The 26,697-nt window shown below is 36.1% G+C and overlaps 1 protein-coding gene across 1 annotated transcript in view; it reads left to right on the top strand.

Annotated features, from left to right (window-relative positions):
- The window catches only part of CALCR (calcitonin receptor), a 53,161-nt gene extending 40,236 nt beyond the window's left edge, over nucleotides 1–12,925 (top strand). The window contains exons 7-12 of the mRNA XM_003782672.2: nucleotides 162–315; nucleotides 3,263–3,323; nucleotides 3,409–3,475; nucleotides 5,606–5,824; nucleotides 6,380–6,421; nucleotides 12,448–12,925. Coding sequence (XP_003782720.1) covers nucleotides 162–315; nucleotides 3,263–3,323; nucleotides 3,409–3,475; nucleotides 5,606–5,824; nucleotides 6,380–6,421; nucleotides 12,448–12,696 — 792 coding nt within the window. The 3' untranslated portion in view covers nucleotides 12,697–12,925. The remainder of the gene's footprint in view (nucleotides 1–161; nucleotides 316–3,262; nucleotides 3,324–3,408; nucleotides 3,476–5,605; nucleotides 5,825–6,379; nucleotides 6,422–12,447) is intronic.
- Nucleotides 12,926–26,697: the final 13,772 nt, after the last annotated feature.

Here is a 26,697-nt window from a genome sequence, read left to right as displayed (position 1 = left end):
TCTGATAATGAAGGCACCGAATGCTGATATAACTCATCAAATCCAGACACGTGGGGGAAACTGCCTTGCAGATACTTGGGCTCCTTTTCACATCTGCCGTCTGTTCACTGCCTGATCTCTACCCATGTCTTCCCCTGAGTGTCTTCTCTCCTGTCTGACAGGTGAGCTGCAAGATTCTGCATTTCTTCCACCAATACATGATGTCCTGCAACTATTTCTGGATGCTCTGCGAGGGGATCTATCTTCATACTCTGATTGTGGTGTCTGTGTTCACCGAGGGGCAGCGCCTGCTGTGGTATTATCTCTTGGGCTGGGGTATGTATTTTCTCCAGCTGAATTTTGAACCATGTTTTCATTCTTCTTCCAGTCTTGGTTTCAGAGGACAGAGTTAGGCGCCCAGGTCCTTCCAGGAATGATAGAATACAGCTACTGGCTGATTAAATGCCTTCTAATATAAAACCCCCAAATAACACTCCATCCTAAATTTTGCCCCCCCATCCTAAATTTTGCCCCCCCCCACATATTCTATTTCTATCAGATCTATTTTACTTATTTCCTTTGAAATAAAATCAATGGCATGCTTCTTGCACCAGTTTTGACTAATCAAAAACATCTATTTGTGCGCTCAGAAAATTTCTCACGAAAAAAAGGAGCTATAAATTTATTCTTGCCTGCAACATTCAGCAGAAAAGAAGGCACCCTGGCAGGAACAATTTATACTGCTCTTCTATACTGATGTGTTGAGAATTAATTATAAAACTTTTTGGCATCATCGTAGATGGCTCCATGAAGATATCACCTTTACACACATAAACAATTCACAGGAAAAAAGAAACAAGCTGTTCAGCTGTATCAAAAAGACGGCAATGATAATAAGTGAAATATTTATATGGTAACTTAAGCTTCCTTCATCAGCGAATATTTAAAACTTCATGAGAGGGACCCAAGAAGAATCTTGAGCACAGAAGGTAGATTTGCTAATCAGTTGCTAAGAATGCAAGATAAATAAATTCTACACATATGCTGTACCTGTGGTGCCTATAGTTATGACACTGGGGTATGTATTAAACACTTAAAAATCAGGTCAGAGAGATCTCCTGTTAAGTGTTCTTACCACACTCAAATAAAAACAAATTAAAACATTAGAGAGATTTGCACTTCTATCGACTTTTAGAAAGACAGATTGTTAACAGATTTGTTTTAAAATGGAATTTTTTTAGCATGCCAGAGCTCAGTCTGTCTTTCTCCATCCCTAGACATGTGTGCACACATGCGCGCACACACACACCACATACACACCCTAACGTCTTACCATTAAGAAATCCCAGTGCCACATCTGAACTCTGAGAACAAAACTGAGAGTACAATGACATATTTGAAAGCAACAGCCCTCTTAGAACTTCAGGGAAGCATTGTTTTAGGATGAGAGGAAGACAAGTAAAATCACCACCTAATAATGTCTCAAGAAAAAACAGTTGCACAGAAACGTTACAGAATTTAATGGAACAGAGAAAAAAATCCCTATTAAATAATATTTTTGTTGTCCTTTTGAAATTCTTTTCATGCTAAGACAGTATGATTGGTTCTAAGTTATACAATGCCAGGAAAGAAAAAAAAAAAAAAAAGCATAACCCAGATGCTTTGAAAAGAATCTTGACAGTTGAACCGCAGAATATTTGACCCAGAAAAGGCCAAATCCTAATTTATTTATGGCTAATGTAAAGTCCAAGAATTTAGCTCAGCTGTAAATACCGTTACCAACACAGGGATTTGAAAGCAATCTCGTAGAAGTTCGAGAGACTTTATAAACATTACCCTCCGGGTGAACAGGTCTCTGGTGGCGAGACTCACCGGAGGAGAAGGAAGGAACGCTTCTTGCAGTGGTCATTCCCTTCCAAGTCTGCACCGCACCACTTAGTGGTCGATTCTTCTCAAACTGAAGCAACTTCCAATACTGAAGTTTAGTTCTCAGAAAGATCATTTATTTGTCAACACTCTTCAAATTGATTCTTCACCTTGCTGGTTCCCCCTTGTTAGAAATCAAAGGAAGGAAAAATCTCCCCCCACCCATGGACTTTTACATTGAACAAATAGAATTTATCTAATCCCCTTAAAAACAGAATCCTACAGAGAGAGGATTACTCTCACCCTTGCCATCTTCGATGGGAGGAACGTGTTGTGAAGGATCTTCAAGCCTGGGGCCAGAAGAGGAAAGAAAAAACAAACTGCATACAAAACCAAACTGTCTAGCTAAAGAAAGGGGTGTGTGCTCCTCCATATAAAGTAGAAAACACTGGGTGAGATGAGACTGAGATTTTCATATGCCTCTCTTTCTAATTCTAAAATCTGTATTTCAGAATAAATCAGAGACTGGGTTTCTGTTTCTGAACTCAGGTGGGGAAATTTTACGTTAGAACTGCTGTGAAAAATACACTCAGTTTTTATGCAAATAGCCAAAGTCAAAATTATTTGAAGCCAAACATTAAATCGCTGGTCCTATTGAATTATATGGTTCATGGGTTTAGAAGCTGAGGCTATTCTTGGGTCAAAATTCAATATTTTGAGGCCTTCTCTTTTTGCATCTAATTCACAGAAAGTAAAAATCTGTAGATTTCATTCTCTCCTGCGACACATTTCTTAATCTGATAGTAATAACAAAACCTCTTTCTACAGATGCCTCAATCAAATCTAACAATATTCTATTGTTTATAGGTACACTGGAGCAAAAAGAGAATCTTTTTTAATGATAATCACAGCTTTATTCTAGATTACATTTATAGAATGAAATTGATTTTAAAAAAGATGTAACCTGGCGGGATGCATTGCCAGTAACTATCTCCATTGTTCCACTTATGAATTCAAAGTTCTTTTTTTACGGCACTTTGAGTTCAGCCAGGGAAGCAGTTACTGAGCTGTCTTCATAAAGGTTCTAAAGCCAGAACTTACAGACAGTAGGGAATACACTGGCGTCTCTGAAGTGCTCATATTCAAGGAAGTAGGATCAATGCACATGGTATAAACAGAAAAACAAAAGGCTAGAAGAAATAATATGAACATCAGCTAAGATTTTAAAAGTAGACTATTGCTTCCATAAACTATCAAGTGCCTTGACCAAAGATTATTTCTGTAAAATGCCAGGGGGATATCTTGACAGACACAGTGAATTTGCCAGTATTTTTGCAAGTATCCTGCCATTTTCCATGCGATGCGACTGTAGCTGCGTCTTATGACCAAGTGTAACTTGTACTTTTCACATCTGCAGGGTTCCCACTGTTGCCAACCATTATCCATGCCATTACTCGGACCCTGTACTTCAATGACAAGTAAGTATTATGGCAGTCTTTTTTAACAGATTCATAAATAAAATCAATACATTTGTATTCACGTGCTCGCCTTTTTTTTTTTCAGCTGCTGGCTGAGTGTGGACACCCATTTGCTTTACATAATCCATGGCCCTGTGATGGCAGCGTTGGTGGTAAGAATTGCCTTTTAAGTCTATTATTAAGAGTGTTATATCTTTGATTCTATATGGCCTATGTATAATAACTTCAAAGTGAATCTAATTTAATGATATTGAATAGTAAGAAAAATAATTGGACTTTAAAGGCTTCCAAAAAGGGCCACTGATTTATATAACATGGGGGAGTCACATGAGATTACTTTCATACGCACTATAACAGCAATGTAGCTTTTTTAAAAAACTTCTGTAACTACATACTCTTAGGTAAAGGTGAAAGTCAAGGGGCTATAGGAATGATGATAAGGTGTTGCCTGGTAAAGAAAATGAGATTCCACTTACCATAGACAATGTCATCCCTCTTCCTTTTCCCTGGGCCTGACATGCATAATCACTAACTACCCTTACAGGGGCCCACTTAAGGTACGTCTTGAACCTTTACAACACACCGTGATGATTCCATTACCAATGATTTCTTTTCTTTCTTGAAATTTTGGGGGCAGTCCACTTATTTTTGTTTTTCTATTCCAGGTAGAAAAATCATTCTAACTATTTTAAAATAGGTTATCAATTAACTTCTAAAAATAATTTTGGTTTCAAAACTAACCTTCATGGCCAAAAATAGTTTGTGACCCAGAAGATGTAGATTTCTTATATATTTTAAAATTTATACTTGATGATCTTTTGCCATTGTGTCCATTGGTATGGGAGAGATCATGTTTATATCAAAATAAGATTAGAAAATTAGATGTACCTTTCAATTTCCCTAGATACTTGATCTTATGTTTTATGAACCAAGCCATATAAAATGGATTAAATATTTCAATTTTAATTTTACCTTTTGGTATTGTATAAATGGTCTCTAGCTGGTACCATGTCTGTTCTAGATGGACGATTTGATGTTTCTGAAAAAATAATGCTTAACATCATTGTTAGGCAGATAAATTTGTCATGTCACATTTATTCTTTCGTCTTCCTGCTTAGGGGAAGTTTGTGTTAGGAACACCTAAAGTCTTTGAGAAATTTTTGTGCATTTATTAAATCCTCTTCAATACTCCACAGTTCTAAAATCTTTGGTTCTGTGAACTTGAGGTCCAGAAATTCAATTATCCAAGGCAAGCTCAGTTAGTGAATTAATAATAAATAGTGGACTCACAGCCAAATGTCAAATTCTTAGTGTAGACACTGTTGTTCTTAATTACTTAGAATTCAGTAGACTGGGTTCCATCTCCCAACATTATTGTCTATAAACTCTAAAACTTAGATAATTCAAGTATCCTCAAAATGTTTCTTCATTTTTATAATGAAGGAATTTGATTAAATATTTTTTCAGGTACATTTTAGAGATAATCTATGATATGCTAACTCATCAAAAAGTACTCAGTGGGTACCAATGCACATTATTCAAGTGATGGATACACTAAAAGCCCTGACTTGGCCCATAGTAGTAGAAAGCAGTGGTTGTTTGAGATGGGAGGGGAGAGCGGTATTGATTACAAAAGGTCAGGAGGGACCTTTCTAGGTGATGGAAATGTGCTTTATCTTCTTTGGAGTGGATAGTCCACAGGTGCAAATATTTGTCTAAACTCCTCAAATGTATACACTTAAAGTCTGCATTTTATTGAATGTAAATCATCAATGAATATGTTTTCTTTTTAAAGTATTAGTTTTTAAAAGAAAGCTATGTTATTTGTTTCCCTTACATAAACTTTACAAATGAATTTTTTAATCCTCATTTCTTTTCCAGTCAAGTAGTCCTGGCTAGGGGGAAATCTTGCTAACAAAAACAGGAAGGCAAGATCTAAAAGTGGTGTTTTCCACTCCCCTTTGTAAAAGTTATAAAGTCAAAATGAAGAATAGATACCTTCATGAGAGTTGGACCTAATGTATTTACATGAACTGGGAAAATATTTTCCTATTTAGGAAAAACAAAAAGAATATGAATACAGGTCTGGAAAGGTCCTTTGGTTATGCTGATGGTTAGAGCCCCAGGAAAGCTGAGCAAATCACAGCACCTCTGAGGCAGACTCTCCTGTTCTGTGTAGGTGATCTCTGTTCCCCACACTGGATAAACAAGAATGGAGAGCTGTGGGTAGCATTCAATGGTACTCAGCTGAATGATTTGCTCATAACATCATCTCTTTGCAGATCAACTTCTTCTTCCTGCTGAACATCGTCCGGGTGCTGGTGACCAAAATGAGGGAGACCCATGAGGCAGAATCGTACCTGTACCTGAAGGCTGTGAAGGCTACCTTGATCCTGGTGCCCCTGCTGGGAATCCAATTTGTGGTCTTTCCCTGGAGGCCTTCCAACAAGGTGCTTGGGAAGATATACGATTACCTCATGCATTCTCTGATCCACTTCCAGGTAAGGAAGGCAACAGTGTATTTATTCATCCACTACACTTATTCAGAAGTCGATCTAAATCTAAAGCTGTGATCTTAAATATTATAAACACTTGTGTTTGTAAAATATTTCTCTGCCCAACTCTATAAGACAGTGGTTCTCAACCTTCCTAATCCCGTAGCCCTTTGATACAGTTCCTGTGGGTCGCGACCCACAGTTTGAGAACCGCTGCTATAAAATCTCATTTTTTGGTCAAATGCACTGCAATTTTCATGTCCTGCTGTAAATGTCCATGTTAAAAGGAGAAGTATGGTAAACAGATTTACTAGAGGTGTCCTTTGGCCAAACAATAAGACCCTAATGGGAAAATACATTTATTTCTAATGGAATATCTTGTAGAGCAGCACTGAATGTGAGTGGTAGGTAATTCCTTTTCTTGCCTTTTGGCCTCATGGAGCCTTGACTTGCTTTTGCAATAGTGAAACGTTCCTCTCCAGGCAGTTTATTTACAATCATTACTAAACAATGTAATGTACACAAAAATACCTTCAACTCTATTTTTTCTTCTGTTTTTAGGGATTCTTCGTGGCGACTATCTACTGCTTCTGCAACAACCAGGTAAGCATGCACTTCACATAACACTGTTTATAAAAAGCCAGAATTTTACGGTTTCCAAAGGACCCTCATACATATTTCATCTTATTTCTACAGTTGACTCTATAGGGTTTTGTGACTACCAGCATAGTTTTTTCCGCCATTGCTCCAAGCTAAATCTTATCTACAGACCTATGGTACAATTGCAGATACTATCTCAACAGGCGACCACATTATCATTTCTTTGGGCTGCATCTTGAACAAGTCAGCACCCCAACAGTAACAGTAAAAGCTATTCTGAATTCCCTTAGAAAGAGAAATTATATGCCTTTGGAAGAGCCAAGGTGTCACTAGGCCAGAACCAGTATCCATCCACCTTGTACTTGGTTCCTGCCTTTTCCCAGCATCGTACCACTTTTTCAACATTTTGAAAATCACTCTGAAGATAAGGCTCAAAAGGATTCTCAAATAAATAATATATTATCTAAATATGTATCTAGATCAATAGAATCTTGAGGTTCACACAGCCAGTGTACTTAGGATTTTTATTTTTAGCCAGAATCCCTTTTTTTCCAACAAAATTTTGTCTGGGAGCTCAATTTGTAAAACATAAAAGTGGAATTTTGACTGCCACAGTTCTTTCAAAGAACTTCCATGGTTTTTAGGGGATATAATTCAAAAGATCCCTGAGAAATCTAAGTTCCAAAAAGATCATGTGACTTGCCTAATGGTGAAAACACAGTTGGAGTTATATAACCAGGACTGGAATACAAATTTTCTGATTCTCAGTTAAATTAACTGAATCCCAATTAAATTATCTATATCTATAATTTCTCCCTGGAACTCTGTTAGCATGCTTTCTTTAGTACATTAAAAGTACAACTTTCAATGCAAAAGTATTTTTGAATATTTTCAATCAATTCCTCTTAAGAATAAGTCTATGCAAAACAAATCACATTTTGTGAAGACATCAACGTTTATTTTCCTGTTAGTGATTAGAAATGTTCTCTAACCCTCATGAGTTAATATTTAGTTTATTCTCTGTTCTTTATTTCTTAAATATTTAGTGAGCTGTTAAAGTATTTTGCTGCCCTGTGGTCTCTTTGTATCCATCTCCAGTTTGGACATGGCAAGGTTTCTTACCTAGTTCTTACATTTTATTCTTGCTTTTGTTCATCCATCAACAAATTCCTTCATTCAACATATTGCCCATTCATTATTGCTAAGGGGCTACACTAGGGGTCTAGAATAGAAATAAAAATAAAACCTTTCTGTTGCCACCTGTTAAAGTGTCCCCTTTTTGTTGAGAATAGTTAAAAATTAATAAATGAGTAGGGCATAAGTCACCTGGTGTTCCTATCAATTTGTGTGAATACATATTTATGCCTTTTGAGTTCTTTCAGGTGGCATGCAAAATAAATTTTTTCATCTGAAATAATATCAAAATAAAACTAATATAAGAATCAGACCCAGGAGGGGCATGCCTTGAAAAACACCTAAAGACTTTGTGCATTTGTAAAAGTGCAATAATCTCTATTGTGTCTTAACTATGATGCCGTCACTGGAAGTATCATACATAGAAAGCAAATCCACAGGCACTCCTAAGGATTCAATGTCTCAAGCTCATTTGAGTATGTTACCTCTGTTTTTTGAAGTAAAGAAACCATTTTCATTTTCATTAAGATCCCATCACAGAGGGATGGCACAAGTATGACACTTCTAATAATATAGAAATTATGTACTGTGCCAAATATAATATCACAGCCCCATGGATTTTAAGTATCTGAGTCTCAGCTGGGCATTCTGTGAAGGCATCACCTAAACAACATTGAACACAAGCAGGGCACTCACACATTCAGGAAGTTATTTCCAGCTGCATCGGAGACAGGGATGTAATGGGACCCTGCCTAGCAGAATATCAAGTTTTAGCAGAGAGCTAGGGGAATAATATGTCAGTTGTAAATGGTGAAATGGAGACTTTAATTTTGATTTATTTTCAGTATGTTATCAATGATTCCTATTATGAAAATGGATCATGGAGAGGGTCAGTGGTAGATTAGAAGCAGGGAAGGAACTTGAAGAATTAAAGTAATAGGAATCGGGAAGGATGACCATGAGAGCACACTTAAGTATCTCCTATGACATCTCTTCCAAGTGTACAGACATTGACTATTCACATATAACTATAAATTATTAGGTATCTTATAGATGCCCAATTTCTTTCCAATAAGTAGCTTAGAATTGAGAGTACTGACACCACATTGGATTTTCTCCCAGAATTTTATGTTTCTTGCACTTAACTATGTGCTGTGGATAAATAGTTTGTAGATCAAAGTAACATGAAGGATCTCAATTTAACGGTCACAAATTGCACTGAGCAAAAACTAAAACTTTGTTCATTTTTGATAGTCCATCTTGCTTTCAAGAGCCCATTCCACCAGCCTCTAATGGTTTACAATAGTCTCTTTGTGGAAACTATCCAACCAACTCAAAAGCTGTTGTCCAAAGGAGTAGCTGGTTGCCAAATATGAATGCCGACACCTACTGTTTGAGTCTATGGCTACTTCTGAGGACCCTAGAGGTCCTTTCACTCTGTAGCCTCCTTGATAAAGCCACAGCCCTACTCTGATTCACCAGTTCCGTCCTCTAAGCTACTTCAGGAGGCCGGGAACTTCAGCTCCTTTTTGACACTGTGTAGCACTACCACAGGAAGTTAGCCAATGGTTGGAAATTAGAAAGCCCTGAGCATATAATTATCAAGTACCCAATTGCCGCAAATTATAGAACATAAAAATACTATCAGATAACACCAGAGACCAGTAGAGATATTGCTGATATGTCCTCCAGAAGAATGGAAAGAGTATCAGTAACAACTTTGTAAATAATATTCACAAGTATCCCTTAGCATCTAATTAATAGGGTTTAATAGGGATCCAGCTTCTTGGAGTCATATAAAACCATTTAAATTGTGCAATTACTTTTTAACTTCCAAGTGAATTCAAAGAGTTTTTAAAATCATGATTTTTTAATCTTAAATGAAGACCGCAGCAGCTCTGTTGGATTTTGGTGGCACAAAGTGAAGTAGACCTTGAAATCTTTTCATTCATTGGAGCAAAACTCCTGGGGTAACCCCACCTTCCATTCATCAATACCTAATTGCAGGTATTTACAGTGGACTTAGAAAAAGAAAGGCAAAAGACAAAAACTTTCAAATCAGCCAAGAAGATTCCAACTTTATTTTCCTTTTTTTCAAATGTAGGAACAGAGTCCCATCTATACCAACCTTACATGGATTGTTAATAACAGGGCCAGGCATAATACTTATACCTCAACCCATAAGACCAGCACTCTGTTTTTTTTGAAGCTGATAATAAATAAATTGCTATAATCAGGGGAAAAAGTAAAGTCATTTGGGTTCATTGCTTTTTTACTGAGTGATCAATTTACATAATTCAAAACTTTGTGTGTTTGACTCAGCCCATTGACAACATCTCACATTTCTGTTACATTTCAGGAGCAACAAAATTCGGTTTTGTTTTGTTTTTTTCAAATAGATTCAATCCCCCTTTTCTTTTCATCAAAGCAGCATCGGGCTTGACCTGTGGTATTGTAGGAGATAATTGCTCTTATTAAGCTATAATTATTGAAGTGTCTTTGACATGCTGTTAAGGGTCTATTCTTATGTGTGTGGTTTACAAATTAAAGTGGATTGCTATCTCCACACAAAAAGATGATTATAATTTTGGAATGCAATTAGAAAAGGCTATAAACCTTTCTGTAATAATAACTTTAAAAATTAAAATAGATTTCAAACCTTTTGGCCTCATGCTGAGCTTAGTACTTCATGAATATACATACTCTGATGAGGGTTATTTTAAAAGAACAGGTGAAATAAAGATAAAAACTTATTTTCTTTATGCGGGGCACTTTAGCAAACTCACTCCAAATTTATAAATTTATGAGGACTGGGAACTTCAGCTCCTTTCTTCACACTTTATAGCGCCAGTGTAGGGAAATTAACAAATGGAAAGAAATTAGAAAGTCCTGACCTTGGATACTTCTAAATATCTGTGTAAGTTTTAGCTATAAGGATTATCTTTGTATTTAAGAGATGCTGAATCCCTGGAAGCTATCAGCTTCCTTTCGCTGAGAACCTTGCTTTTCCAAAAACACACTGAACCAGTGTATTTCCAAGTTCCTCAACAGACCACTTGATGTTTCCTAGATTTTAAACTTGGCCTTTAAGGCCCTATATTTAATAGACAGTACAATCCAAATAAAGCCAGGCTCTACCACATTCCAGCTATCTGTTTATAGACATAGTACATAACTTTAGCTACCCCATCTGTTAAATGGAAATATAGTGCTGTCCTTTTTATAGTGCTGTTGTGAGGATTAAATATGTTAATATCAAGTTCTTATAAAATGGCACATAGTAAGACTCAATAACTAGCATCTGAAACTTTTTCTTTCATCCTTTATTCCCATCGGTGGCTTTTCTCAAAGCAAAACTCATGCATGATGGACCTAACTCTTTAACACATAAAAATTAGCTCTTTGTTTATTTTAAATCAAAGTAGATAAAAAGTACTTTGCATCCAAGCCCTCATCACCTCCTCCCCCCCCAAAAAAGAAAGAAAATAGAGAAAACAGGACTTGCTGGCTCAGTAACTTGAAAACTCTACTATTCAAATTAACAGCCTGCTAAATTATTCTGATTGCCATTCATGGGTTTGAACCTCACAGTTGCTCTGCTGTGTGGAGATGAACTTCTCTAGCTACAAGTTCCTGACTCTCTTGACTTGCTTTTCAGTGAATCATTTGGCTTTGTCTTCTTCTGAATAACATCTTTAAAATTGTGTGACAAGTATTAGTAATTGTCAGGAGAGATTATTACTCTATTATATACAAAAAGAAAATCATTTGCCATAGAAGTATTCAGCCTTATGTTATACATACAGTTTGTATAGTATTAATAGGCTTTGCAGCCATTTTTTTTTTTAATCTTCTTTTGGACTTATACAAATGTAAAGTAGATAAAATGGCTCTCCGTGATCAAGGAGTTACAGGATTTCTCTCCTGTTATATTTCTTCCAGATTCTCTCATGTGTTTAGCTGCCGTATTTGAGTCTGGTGGCCAAGTGAACTAAAAATGTATTAATAAATTGATGCAGCTATCTTGCATGTAAGCTTTCCTTATGTCCTGAGCAAGAGAAACCCTCAGAAATACAGAAGAAATTCTGCTGGAATGATCTTTTACTTTTTCGTTTTGTTCAGCTTGAGACAAAAGCCAGAAGTTTGGAGATGAGGAAGGATGAACTTAGTGTATTCGGTTCTATGAAAAGCAGAGCTAGGCAAGCAAACTCACTGCCTGTGTTAATATTTTCCCTTGTGGTTATTGTAGTTTTCGTAGTTAGAGCTTCCTGACTTTAGCACCTTCTCTACCTCTTGTGTTCACTCTGTAGTTTACCAAACTTATAAAACACGAGACAAGTCTGTTTACATACGCGAAGGCTTTCAGTAGAGAATGAAATCTTATTCTTGAAAGGTTGTCAGCACATTAACTAGAGTTTTATCTGGCATGCTCCATCTCCAGCCATGTTGGATAAGAGGAAATACACACTGTGACGCCCTTATCATAAAACCCAGAATTGTGCGATAGTTGACATATAAATTTGGGGGGAACCAATAATATCTGGATTTAGATAAAAGTTTCTGCCTTATCAAAAGTGGTAGCATTAAAAAAGTTTTAAACCTATCTATTACGACCTGTACGCTACATTGACTGTGAAACCAAGTCAACTTTTATTCCTTGGGTATAGAAGAAACTTTTGCCCCCAAATAGCAAATACACTTGCCAGCGGTAATCTAAGCAGTAATTTAGTTCTTCAGTTTGCAAATGCCACGGCTACAGCATATATAGCACAGTTCTGTAGATCAGAATCACAATTCAACCTTTTAGCTCTAATAAACTCTAAGAATTGTGCTCGTAAACTAGCGTGGGTCATTTCTGACTATTCTCTGAAAACGAGGTCCCTTTTCCCTTCCAGGTTCAGACCACTCTGAAGCGCCAGTGGGCGCAGTTTAAGATCCAGTGGCTCCACCGCGGGGGGCGCCGCCGCGCCCCCAGACGCTCCGCTGCTCGTATGGCAGCGGCAGCGGCTGTTGAGGTTGAAGAGATCCCAGTTTACATCTGCCATCAGGAGCCGAGGAATCCGCCCATCAACAACCTGGGCGACGAGGACGACGGTGCTGAGATCATCCCTTTGAACGTCATTGAGCAAGAGACATCCGCTTGAATGTGAAGCTAACCCGCATCGTGATCACTGAGCCTTCATTTCCTGGGGGAAAGATAGATTATGCTTTTTAAGTGATTCCCATCCCCCCAGGCGCTGAGCATATCATTTGTGAAGAATTATTAAGTGAATTTGTCCATTGTAAATCTGGAGAAAGTTATTCTTGGTACTATTGCTTTGGGAGACAGTCTAGGAATGGAGTCTCCCACTGCAACTTGTGAACTCCATCATTCATCCACCACTGAGATGCAGTTAGCATAGTGATGCAAGCAAGGTATCCAAGAAAAACATTAAATTAAATTGACCTAGTTCAGATACCGGGTGCTCCTTGTTAATCTTGAGCCATTTATACCTTTGAAAAATTCAAATCACGTATCGATACTTTTTTCTTTTTAACTCTAGATTTTGAATTAGAATATTTCTGTATTTACCTAAGGATCTGATTTTTTATTTTTTTTAATTTCACTCAATTCTGATGTTACTCATATATTTTAGCATCCATATGATGTAAACTGCACAAATTACATGACCTCTGCAGAAAAAGTGGCTAACAGAAACATGAAGGGGGTATGCCGGGGGAAAGGCCTGCATTTAGCAGGAAGATGCAATGCTTTGAATGAAAAAGAAATTTAGAGTCTATTTTCTGGAAATGTTATATGTTCAGCGTGATTTTGGATAATCCTGTCCACTGGGCAGGCCTCAACTGCTGTAAGGAATTGGACTTAATGTTGAATGTGCTTTGGTGGCTGATATTTATAAATTGGGAGGTCACAAACAATCCATCACTAAATTTTTCACAAAACTGCCAAAAACATAATTCTTAATGGAAGAGAATACTCTCTTTAAAGAGAGTTTTCCACCTTCTAAAATCCTAGATTTATAAAGCAATCCACTCCAAGGTTTATAAAGCAGATTACCTCGTGCCCTTGGGTGCTATCTAGCAGTAAAAGATAAATTTGTTGAAGACTGGTAATTAAAAGACTCCACATAAGTCCATTAACTGCCTTTCACCCAGCTTCAAAGCTTAACAAGATCTCGGTCTTTTCCAGGAAGATTCAGTAGGGCTAATTAGAAATCAGTTTGTAGTTGACCTCTTGTTTGCTGCTATTAGAAAAACAGGAAAAAAAAAGTTACTACTACAAGTTTAATCATGTTTTAATTCATGTTAAAATAAAACTACAATTTCTCATTAAAACATAATATTATATCCCCACATTTCTCTTTACGTCCCAATATAAGATCTTCAAAAATCCTTGAATAAACCAGTATCATTACTGGCACCTGAAGTTAATTTATGAGTTTGCAACCTAATCTAAGTTACCAGTATTTAATTTGTCTGATGTTAAAAGAAGATATACATTGAAACCCTCCAAATCCAAGTCTCATCTATGTCATCTTAAATTTAATTGCGGAAAGACAATAAATTGATTTATTCTGATTACATATTTAGCGCACCCAGAAAAAAATTATATTTCTCAAATGAAAATTTATTTTGGATACTAAAGTAGATTAAGTCTCCTTTACTTGACTGTAAGGGAGGAGTTGAAAGAGAGTATTTTTCCAATCACAGTGTTATGTAGTAACATTCCTATTTTTGTTTACAAACATGGAAAACAGAGTATTTCTGGCAGCTCTCGTACAAATGTGATAATATATTGCTACAATATTTTAGATGTAATTTGCTAATATAGTATGGGCTGATGACAACAAATTGCTTCTAATAGAATTGCATATAGTTTTGCTAAAATTATGTGAAATGCTTATGCTATGTATATCTATAAATTAATACAGAGTATGTTAAAAGCAAAAAGGTGTATATTTGTGTATTTTTCTAAAGAAATATATTCATTTTTCATTCATTCATCTGGTCTCCTGATCATTCCATGATGTCTTTTTCATTTCAGCCATGGTCTGCTAGCATTCCATCTTGCTGTACTATAGAAGAGGGAAAGCTAATGTAACAGTATAGTTTAGAAACTATGTGCAAAAATATTGGGATTATTCTATTTACCAGCATCACCATCTTCAAGCTTCACTTTGACTATAAAACTCAGTGACACAGTTCTCATACCCTTGATAATGCAAAACCACACCCAATTGTTCGTCTATACTGCATAAGTTTGGGAAGCACAGCAAAGAAATCTAGGGCAAGAAAGTACCATATTGTTTTATCGCTCATGTTTTTATTATTATAGGACCCAACTTGATCTGTCCAACATCACATCAGATCATTAGAATTGTTACAATCATTGTTCTTTAATATAGTTTGGGAGAGCAACTAAGGCTAGATAAAAGGCAACTAATTAACTCTCATTAGAATGCATAAAGGCCACTATTGGAAAGATTTTCAGTTTTGGAAAGCATGGAATGGAAGAAATGAGGCTTAAATAAGAAATGTGATGGACTAATAAAGGGAATAAGAGCAATTTGTAGCGTCTTCTTAGTAAATGATAGCATTCAAAATTGTTGCTTTGCAAGATCTGGGGAACTTTTTAAGAAAGGATACCTAAGGGCTACATCATTCTCTTTAACTTCCAAAGGGCAATACAAATAGATATTATTATCTTTGTGATATTAAAGAACAATAATAACAACTTCTGATAATAACATAAAATCTGATTTTTCAAGGGGTAGACTTGCACTGAGATGGTTAGCTGCCCATCTGCTTTGATCCCTACTACAAAGTGATCTAAAATAGACCTGTAAGTGCAAATGGACATTGTGTTTTCTGAAAGAGGGAAAGATGTTGGAACAGATACAACAAAAATGCTATGGTCATGCAGATGCAACCCTTCTCATTCCGTCATTCATTCATTACCTGTTCATTCAACGTATGTTTCATACATCGACGTATTGCATCCTACTCTAAAACAAATCTTTACCAATAGTAGTTATCATCATTGCAATAAGGATTGCTTCTTCTTTGTGTCCATGTGAAAATCAAAACCTGCTAGGTAAACACTTATTTTCCATAACCACTGAAATCCTTGGGGTGGAAGAACAAAGTGATGCATGCAGTTGAGGGTGGGAGCTGAGTATGATCCTTCCTCATCTACACTGAGCAGGAGAGCTCCACTTTAAGAAATATTCTCAGAGCAACATCTAGGCAAAGTCCACCTCTTAGGGAGGACTCATTTTCTTGAGAACAAGGTTTAAAATAATGGCTTTTCCATTGGCTATATTATTCAGGTCAACTGCTCATCACAGGATTTAACATTTTAGGGTTCAAAATGAGATTATTTACAAAGAGGGGAGATCAGAAACCACATTTAGAAAATTGATCAGGTAAACTCAGAAAGAAATTCTACTTGTTATTTTCAGAGTAAACAAGGTGCCTTACTCCTAATTTAAGCTTATGGCAAATTAATTTTACTAAACTAATACTGGTGTGGAGCCAGGGGGTCAGAGGAAACAATTGGAAACATTCAAAAAAAGGGGGGGGTGATAATATGGGCATGTGAGGGCAAAGAGAAGTAGAGAACTACACTTCTGACGATTTCCTTTTTCTTCTGAACATGAAATTAATATCTGTTTAATATCTCAATAAGATGAAGCATTAAAAGAAAGAAAATACAGCCATTGGAACTATAACTAACTTAGATCAGGAAGATTTTCTGATATCTCTTCCTCCATTTGGATTAGCAAACATCTCTGAAAGATTTCAGTGATTCTCCATTATCTTAATTGTTGACCAGCCAGCCTCTCAGTCACTGATCAATGTTCATTTCTATTTACAGAAATTCAATGCCTTCCATCTAATGTCCCTGGAAAGCCTTGCACTGAGACTCAAACTGTGCCATCCTCTTTACCTAATGACCAGCAGTACCACCTCATATCACTACAGCCTCTCTTGCTTAAGAGATCTATTATCTTATTTTAATTTGGAGAAATTTGTTTCCTAATAAAAATCTCAGAGTATTGCTGATAAAGTGCTGAGTAGAAAGTTGAGGTGTCTTTAATGGAAACAGATTTAGAAAATATTAGGAAATCAATCTCCATCCAACCCTGCCAGACTGGCTGATCAAAGCTAGCACTTCTCTCACACAGAGCCCATATATCTAAATAAACATAGACTCAGCTGCAAAATCCTACTATCTCTGCACAGCAGGGTAGGTCTTTAGTTTCTGGGCAGTAAGAATTCCTCTGGATGTAGCTCACCTTCTACACTGTACCTGTGCAATGTGGCTTTCTGTATGGGGTCATTGCAAGAGGAATACTGTGGGCTCAAAGTTATGGAGAACACCTCTTAAACACAGATGATTTAAGAAGAGAAAAAAAAAGCTAAACACCAGTCATTGAAACACTGTATTCAATATAAATAGATCAATAGCCATTAGCTCACCTAATCCTCACAACAACTCTTTTTATCCCCATGTTAGTGATCAGAAAACTAATGGAAGAGACATCGAATGATTTATCCACCATAACCACACATGTACTTGTAAGTGGCTAGGCTAGGATTTGAATTAAGACTGTCTGGTGCCCCTGTTTTCTAAACTGCTATCCTGGTTGGTCCTACTATACTACTCTGCCTCTCAATATAAGGCTTCCCCCCCTTTTTCAAGTCCAGATTCAAGATAATAATCTCCTGTTGGTTGAAAAAAGAGAGATCATTTGCAACATGTGGCAAGAGAGATAGTTTGCAACATGTGGCACTTTAAATATAAGAGATCTTCAGATGAAACTCATCTTTGTATAGTTTGAAAGGCTTCTTTCTGTAGGGATGACTCCCAGAGGAGTGTTCACACACAGGGCTGGTTTGCAATTTCTTCACTTCAAATGTGGTCTTTGTACAGATATCTGAGAGACAAAGCATGTTCTGGGAAATCTGCATGATTTCTCAATGGAAACACCAGGCCTAACTTGACACCTCCCAAAGAGCTAGAAACAAGCAGTCAGTGCTGCACTTCATCCCATGTGTAGCAACACTTCCACTGACTGGTTTCTAGGATTAGAGCCTGAATTGATAGGATGATGAAGACTGTGAATATTCATTCCCCCATTCAACTATTTATAAGGTGATGAAGAAAGGCAAGAGCCAAGAAAAAAGAGGCTCTGAGGAGGGTAGGACCACCCACAATGGCATACAGGTTAGAGTCCTCATTCCCCTCTGGAGGTCAACCCTGGAGAAGCTATAGAAGCAGAGAGGAAACACACATTTCAATAATTAGTGATTAATTCAAAAAGAAAGAAAATGGAAAAATAAAAATGAGAAAACCCTAAACTTCTTAAACCAGTATGCATTTCCAGGAGGGGAGGAAGGAATCTAGAGAACAGGTAGTGGCCACAGGGAGTAAAGAAGAGAAGAGAGGAAAGAGTCTTATTGTGCTCTGCGTGCCACTCTCTCCATTGCTTTGGGAAACTACCTATAGCAACAGGTCTGATTTCTGATCCATGTGTCCATAGGATACACTCAGGGCAACACAAAAACCATAAGGAGTAAACAAAGAGTGTACACTAAATAGTCACCCTGGACATTGATTCCTCTTCTCTCTTCTCTGATCTCACAAGACTGGTGGGTTATAGCCTAGGAACATTTTTTCATCGTTATGGTTTTACTCTGCAGAGATTATATTAGTTCAGGTTTAAGTTTTCCTGGTAAAATTATAGCCACAGAGGAAATCATCAAGGATACTTCTATGGTGTCTAGGTCTTTACTGTGGGTCTCATTCCTCCATTCCCCTTAAATCCATCAGGACACACAAAGCCAAAACTTAGCCTGAGACCTAGTCTCTGAAAGACATTAAAGACCAGTGGATCCAGGAACAGGAGCTCACAGGGCAAAATAACTGGATATCTGAGGAATACAACTATTCCAAAAGAAAGCTAACTATCTGCCAGAGTATTGGGAAACACTGATGAAGAATTTCAAATAAGCTTGAAAGTGTATATTGGAGTACTTGAGTAAAGATATCAGTAACATGTAAAGAAACACGAAAGCATACAAAGGAACCCAGTGGGACTACTGGTTATGAAAATACAATGGCTGAAATCACTGAAATACCACTATACATAATAATTGAAATAAATAACACATAGTGATATAGACACAGCTTAAAAATGAATTAGTAAGTTAAACAAATAGATTCAAAATCTCTCCCAGAGGAAGTATGAAAGGCAAAAGGGAGACACAGAGCAGAAAAGAAAAACTAAATGATATAGAGATGGAAGTATAATATATAGACAAAAGGAGTCCCAGAAGAACACAAAAAAATGAGAAGGGCGGAGACATATTTGCATAAATATGTTTAAAACTCCTTCATAATTAAAGATAAAAGAACTTGAATATGAATAACTCAAAAATTGCTCTATAAATGACCCAAACAAAATTCTTGTTAATATTAACAAGACTGGGGCAAGAAGAGATTGATGTGATACAAGCACAAGCTACAGCTTTTCTTTGTCAGGGATAAGATGGAGATGCCTATAATGAAGAAAGCAATATGAGTGAATGATTGAGTGTGGGCCTTAAGATATGTGAAATAAGTCTCAATATACCAATTTTAATAACGTGGACATAGTCATGAATTAAAAACGTGTAATATTTTAAAGAAAATTAAAGCCCCACAGTCAAGAATGTACATAAGGAAAAAAAAAGAACAGACCTCAAGAAACACACATAAGACAAAAGGTAAACAAAAGATTGAAAATTAAAGGGAAAAGACATGCTAGAGAAATAAGAAGTAAAAAATTGGAGGTCTTTCTCATCAGACTAAATAAAATTCAAGACAAAAAATATCATAAAGGACAATATTTTAGTCCAAGATACTGTAGATTGGGTAATTAACAAACAATAGAAATGTATTGCTTATAGTTAGTTCTGTGCCTGGGATGTGCAAGACAAAGGTGCCAACATATTTGGTGTCTGGAGAGGGCCCAATCCTTGTAGATTTTGCCTTCTACACATCCTCACATGGTGAAAGGGCGCAAGGAACTCCCTCTGGCCTGTTTTATGAAGTCACTAATTCCACTCATGGAGGAAAAGCCCTGATGTCTTAATCATGGCTTAATCACTTCTCAAAAGGCCCATCTTTTAACACTGTCACACTAGGAATTAAGTTTTACACATGAATTTGGGGAGGATACAAATATTCAGACTATAGCAGACAGAAAAGGAAGTTATGTCAGAGCAAAAGGAATAATTGAGCAAGATTACATGTATAGCCACCATAAACTCACATTCACCTTAAAATAAAGCTTCAAAGTACCTCAAGCAAAACCAAGAAAACAATAAAAAAATAGATTATTTATCAGCTGTAATTGAAGATTTTAACACACCTGTCTCAGAATCTGCTAGATCAAGTAAAAAAAAAATAAGAAAATATTAGCAACATTATAAAATAACTGAAAAATACACCTAACAATCTCAAGAGATTAAAAACATATTAAACTCTATACTCAATAGAAAACATGTACCCTTTTGGGAACACATAGAATGTTTCTCAACACATAGAATGCTCTCATATTAACCAGTCATATCTAAGACTATAAAGGAAATTTCCATTAATTTCAAAGGATTAATGCCATACAGAAGATCTCTGACCATAGTGTGCTAAAACCAGAAAATAATTGCAAAATTGTAGCCTTAACAATTGTATACTAGAAACAAGTAACCTATACTGTTAAAAAGATAGTAAGAATTATAAATGGTGCATGTCTTATATTAGTATCATATCAATTTTAACTACAGTTGCCCCTGCATAGCCACCAGGAGATTAGTTCCAATACCCATCCCTCATACCAAACTTTGTGGTTGTTCAAGTCCCTTATACAAAATTGAATTTACATATAATCTCTGTACATTCTCCCATATGCTTTAAATCATCTCTAGATTACTTACAATACCTAATACATGTCTTATATTAGTATCATATCAATTTTAACTACAGTTGCCCCTGCATAGCCACCAGGAGATTAGTTCCACTACCCATCCCTCATACCAAACTTTGTGGTTGTTCAAGTCCCTTATACAAAATTGAATTCACATATAATCTCTGTACATTCTCCCATATGCTTTAAATACATCTCTAGATTACTTACAATACCTAATACAATACCAAGCTATATCAATAGTTTGGTTTTTATAATTTTGTTATATTTTAATTATTATATATGTAACATATATGTACAATAAATAAATATATAATTATTTTATATAATCTGGCTTAATCCCCAGATGTGGAATTCTGGAATATGGAACCCACGCATATGGAAGGCTGACTGCATTAATCCTATTTACATAGAGAAAGCATTACATCTCTGGGAATGCTTAAAGCAGTTTCTAGAAGAAAACTTAAACTTAAAAAAACAAGAAGGTTAGCAACAGAGTAAAAGTAGAACACAAGGAGGAAAATGTCATGTGAGAAATTCTCTTAGTGCAATGAATCTTCATCCAAGTATATCATCAGGCAAGCTATCCCAGAAAGGCTCGCTGACAGAATTAAAATACAGTTTATTTAAACAACTGAAAACATTCAATGAGAATCTTAGGGGTACATTGGTTAGCACACTTGTGATAGGAGACTAGCATGGAGGTAAACCCATAATACCTGAATTTTTAGGTACAGTATTCATATGTCCTCTCTCATCACATATTTCCTGCTAAAGATGTGTATGTGAGAACCAGAACTGAGGTTTGAACAATGAGATACAGAATATGGAAGGTTCCTGGAGCCAATATGTACTCTATCAAAGAGATGCAGGAAAAAGTACTTGTTACAGTTATAGCTTTCTAATTATCATGATTAACAGGTATGACTTTTATCTACAAAGAAGATAGAATAGATGTCACCGTGGATAGAAGATTTAAAACTTCATGACACTGAGAGTCTTAGAATCTTCATGTATATGTAGAGTATCATCAGTATTAGGGATTCACATGCTTTGGTATCTGTAGTATGATAAATATTTGGTGTCTCATGATTCTTCCACATCTTATAGTCTATGTTGAACACATATCTGCTCTACTCAATTCCTTCTATGTCCAATGAATGCATTATGTCTAATGCATGGTATATCTCACAAGTTACTAACCTATTTGTTACTCATACTCCTTGTTCACTTTCTTTGATCTATTCAAAATTGAATGTTCTAAGTAACTCATCAAACACATATTGCAAAGAGACATGTGTTTCCAAGTAGAAATAAATGAAAAGAACAAGGGGGAAAGGGGAGGGGAGAGAGAGAAAAATACCAACAAAACCAAGTCCAACAGAACTAATTATCTTAGCCAAAACTAATATGGCTACTAATATAGCAAAGGCATAATTATATAATTCTTGTGGGTTATTTTATTTTTTCTTATTTTTGAGATGGAGTCTCACTCTGTTGTCCTGGATAGAGTATTGTGGCTCACAGCAACTTCAAACTCCTAGGCTCAAGTGATCCTCTTGTCTAAGTCTCTTGAGTAGCTGGAACTATAGATGCCCACTAAAACTCCCAGCGTATTTTTCTATTTTTGGTAGAGATAAAGTCTCACTCCTGCTCAGGCCGGTCTTGAATTCCTGAGCTAAAGGAATTCAAGTACCTGCTTGAATCTGAAGCTACCTGCTTCAGCTTTCCAGAGTGCTAGGATTATAGACCTGAGCCCCAACTACTTTTTCTTTTGGGTGAAGGGGTGTTTATTTTTTGGTGGTTGTTGTTGCTACCGTTGTTTTTTGAGACAGAACTTTGCTCTGTCACCAGGCTAGAGTGCAGTGGCATCACAACAGTTCCCTGCAACCTCAAATAATATTTCTGCCTCAACCTCCTGAGTAGCTGGGATTATAGGTTCATACCACCATGCCTGGATAATTTTTCTTTTTACTTTTTGTGGGAATGGTTTTTGTTCTAGTTGTTCAAGCTGGTCTTGAACTCCTGGCCTCAACCAATTTTCTCATCTTGGCCTCCCGAAATGCTAGGATTACAGGCCACATGAGCCACAATACCCAGCCTTTTATAATTCTTAAAATCCTTTTTAAAGTAAAGACTACTTAAAAATATGTATTTTTCCCAACATCAGATAGTTTAATGGTACTGACAGTTGAAAGCAATTAAAAAGGAAGGGGCACTAGTAAGACTTATCAAAAAAAAAAGGAATATTCTTTTTAAAATAATAAATATGTGGACAATTAGATTGCAACACCACAGAGATTATAAAGGTAATAAAATCATTATGAAGTTTGCATGTATATGTTCAGGGTACAACCTAGGTACAGTTAGACCTAGATTACTAGGTTTTTACTAGTTAAAACCTAGATTAAACAACTAAGTTCCTAGAGAAAGGCTCAGTGCCTGTAGCTCAGCAGCTAGGGCCCCAGCCACATACACCAGAGCTGGCAGGTGAATCTGGCCTGAGCCTGCCAAACAACAATGACGACTACAACCAAAAAATAGCTGGGCATTGTGGCAGGCACCTGTAGTCCCAGCTACTTGGGAGGCTGAGGCAAAAGAATTGCTAAAGCCCAAGAGTTTGAGGTTGCTGTGAGTTGTGGCACCACGGCACTCTACCAAGGGTAACATAGTGAAACTCTGTCTCAAAAATAAATTAATTAACTGATTAATTAATTTAATTAAAATAAATCAATTCTTAGAGAAAATATATTAATGAACAAAATGGGCACAGAAATAGAGAATTTGAATAAAGTGAGTAGTCAAAAACCACAGCCTTACATGATTTTATAAATAATTTCTATCAAATTTATTAAGAAATAGTTAATTATTATCTTAAAATATTTTCCAGATATGTAAGATTTTCCATAATATATAATGAAAGTAACATCACAGATCAGAGGAAAATAATTCAATATTTAATAGATGGTATTAGAAAAATAGGCTCACATCATGGCAAAAATGAAAACTGGATCTCTAATTAATCCTACATAAAAAGGTAGGTTCTATGGAGATTAAATACCTATCTAATTACAAAAGATAAATCTATACATTTACAAGAAAAGAATACATTTGAAAATACTTTAGGGCAGGGAAAATTTTCTTAAGCAAATAGCACAGATGAAAATGAAAAAAGATGAGCTAGTTTACATTAAAAGAAAAGAAAAAGTATTTGCTCAACAAAGAATAACATTCCTTATTAAACAGATATCTTCAATTGACAAATGATAGAAAATGAAAGATAAAATGACAATGAATTAGTATATAGAATATAAAAAGAACTCCAGATTCAGCTCCTGTAGCTCAACCAGCTAGGGCACCAGCCACATACACCAGAGCTGGAAGTTTCAAATCCAGCCCCGGCCTGCCAAACAACAATGACAACTCCAATCAAAAAAATAGCCAGGCATTGTGGCAGCCTCCTGTAGGCCCAGCTACTTGGGAGGCTGAGGCAAGAGAATGGCTTAAGCCCAAGAGTTTGAGGTTGCTGTGAGCTGTGATGCCAGGGCACTCTACCCAGGGTGACAGTTTGAGACTCCATCTCACAAAAAATAAAGGAAGAAAGGAAGAGAGGAAGGGAGGAAGAGAGGAAGGAAGGAAGGAAGGAAGGAAGGTCCAACAAACAAGCAAGAAAATATGGGTAAGAGATATCCACAAGCACTTTGCAGAAGAGGTAAGAGATGTAATCTAAAAGATTAACAAGTATATGAAGATATGCACAGACTTGTTGGTTAGCAAAGAAGTGCTAAGACAAAAGGCCCCTACTAGACATGGGAATAGACTGTTTCTAGCAAGGACCACCAGAGTCTGCACCAAATCTTATGAGAGAGTGTAACCTTAAAAATAGACATTATATCTGTCTTAGTCAAAAGTTGCTACAGATGATATATACTTTAAGAGCAAGCAGATATCCCTATTTGGGGGGAAACTTCATCTTCCTCCAGTTCATTGAAAGATGAGAAATAATAGAAGAAAATAATTCTGAAAGATCAGAACAAAAACAAAGCCAAAATTTGAAATTTAGTGAATAGAAAAACACAAATAAAAAAGACAACTCTTAATCTGATTTGTGAGATACCTAAGTGGTCATGGAGTGTGAAACTGAAGTATTTAATCAATAACAGCAATAATAACAAGAAAAACTCACCAACTTACAGGTCAGTTAATAATAAGAAATAACCTATCTACCCCTACACTCAGTGCATGTATTAAAATAATTAAATCAAGGGGGCACCTCATGTTCCATTCTCAAATAGTGAGTGCGTTGAGGTATTGATAACCCAATTATCATTTCTTTATTTACACTACCATCCAAGACTATATGAAAGACATAGAAACTATTAATTATATGGTAATGGACCTTAGAGATAGAAATCCACAAATAGTTGCTTGATTACTCAATATCTCTCAAGACACCTTGCTATATTTTCCAACAATTAGATTCTCTAATGTTGTCCTGTATTCTCACAATGAATTCCTCTTTTTCTTAAAATAGCTTGCATGGGTTTCTGTCCTAACATCACAATAAGTCCTAACTAGAATAATTGACTTCTTAGATCATATAAAGAAGCCCTGAAAAAAAGCTTACTATGGCTCATTAAATGAACCAAACATACTCATCTTACTCACATGAGAATGAATAGCATGTCAAAAATAAATGTTCCCTATCACACAAGGTCTTAGGTAAGAGGTTGATAACCATGGAAGAACAGATCACTTTCATCTCTTCTTCTATATAAAGGTAGCAACTTTATCAACGAGAAGGAGAAAATAAAAAGTGCAAATCATTCTGAGAATTATCAGTGGAAAATAGAATTTGGGTGTCTAAATCTTATTACAATGGTATGATAAATCCATGCTGAGCACTGGACTGCCCATCCCAAAGGCTAAGACAATTCTATTGGGCAGAAAACATACTGGTAAAATATAGAAATTTTTGAACTGAAATAGGAGGAAAACAATGGATAATAGTTCCCATGTACAACTCTAAAACCTGTGGAGGTCACCAGCATGACAAATAAAGTAGAACCATAGGAGAAGAATAGGGAATGTTTTATGGGAAATTATCTGGGAAGGAAGTCAGAAATAATTCTGACACCCAACAAACATCATATAACAATGCACAGTAGGGGAATAACAAAGTGAATCCAAAATTTAAAAACAAATAGGAAGGTACTGTCACATTGGCATTACAAAGAGTTGGAGAGACAGCAGCAATAGAAAGATGTGATGTCTTATTTAAAGAAAAAACTCAACTATTGAAGGAGATCAGAATGGCATTCTCAAATGTATGAAAAAATTGTTGATTTCCATGTGCAGCCAAAAGTGAACCTGATGAGGAAGGGAAGAAATAGTATCTAAGCAAATCATCATGCTATTCATGAATCTCTCTAAGCAGAAGGCAGCACATCATGAAGAAAAATGCATAGTTAAAATTCCTATTTCTATCAGTGGTTGATCATGTAATTCAGATTACTTTTCTCTCAGAAAACAACTAAAAACTTTGATAAAATATTAAAATCATTCTTATTAAAAGCAGAAGAAAAGAAAGAAAAGAAAGCACAAGATTAAAAATGAAGAGAATATAATAGCCAGAAAAGAGAAGTGTTCTCAGAAGCCACTTGCACACTAGGCTATTTGCCAATGTGAATCTTAATTTTGATGGACAAGAGGATGGAAAAGAAACAAACAAACAAAAAAAATTTCTTCCCCACAATGAGCTGGCATCCCAAAATGCTGTATCTTCAAGACAATGAACTAAAAGAAATAGCTAATATGGACTCATAACCCTCCTCACTCTTTATGGTAAACAAGAAAATTTCAACACTTAAACCTAGGTTAAGTTCTCCAGAAATACTATGTCTGCAGTGTTAGAATAGGTAAACTTAAATTCTCTGGAGGTTTTTCTTAAGTTTAATTATTTTAGTGTTCAAAAAAGTTAATGTATGCTGTCTAGCACATAGTCAAGGATAATTAGACACATAGGAACTAACCTACCTGAGGAAAACTGGGAAAAAATAGATGTGCAAGACATTAGATCCTGAAATTACTATATGCAGGCTATAAAACAACTTTGATAACTATGTATAAACACGTTAAAAGATTAAACAAAGGACAAAATAACTAGGCAAAGTG

This window comes from Otolemur garnettii, unplaced genomic scaffold, assembly GCF_000181295.1.
Source record: "Otolemur garnettii isolate 467f Iridium unplaced genomic scaffold, OtoGar3 scaffold00005, whole genome shotgun sequence".
Classification (NCBI taxonomy): Eukaryota; Metazoa; Chordata; class Mammalia; order Primates; family Galagidae; genus Otolemur; species Otolemur garnettii.
Note: the sequence above shows the minus strand (reverse complement) of the source record. Positions and strands in the feature narration are given on the sequence as shown.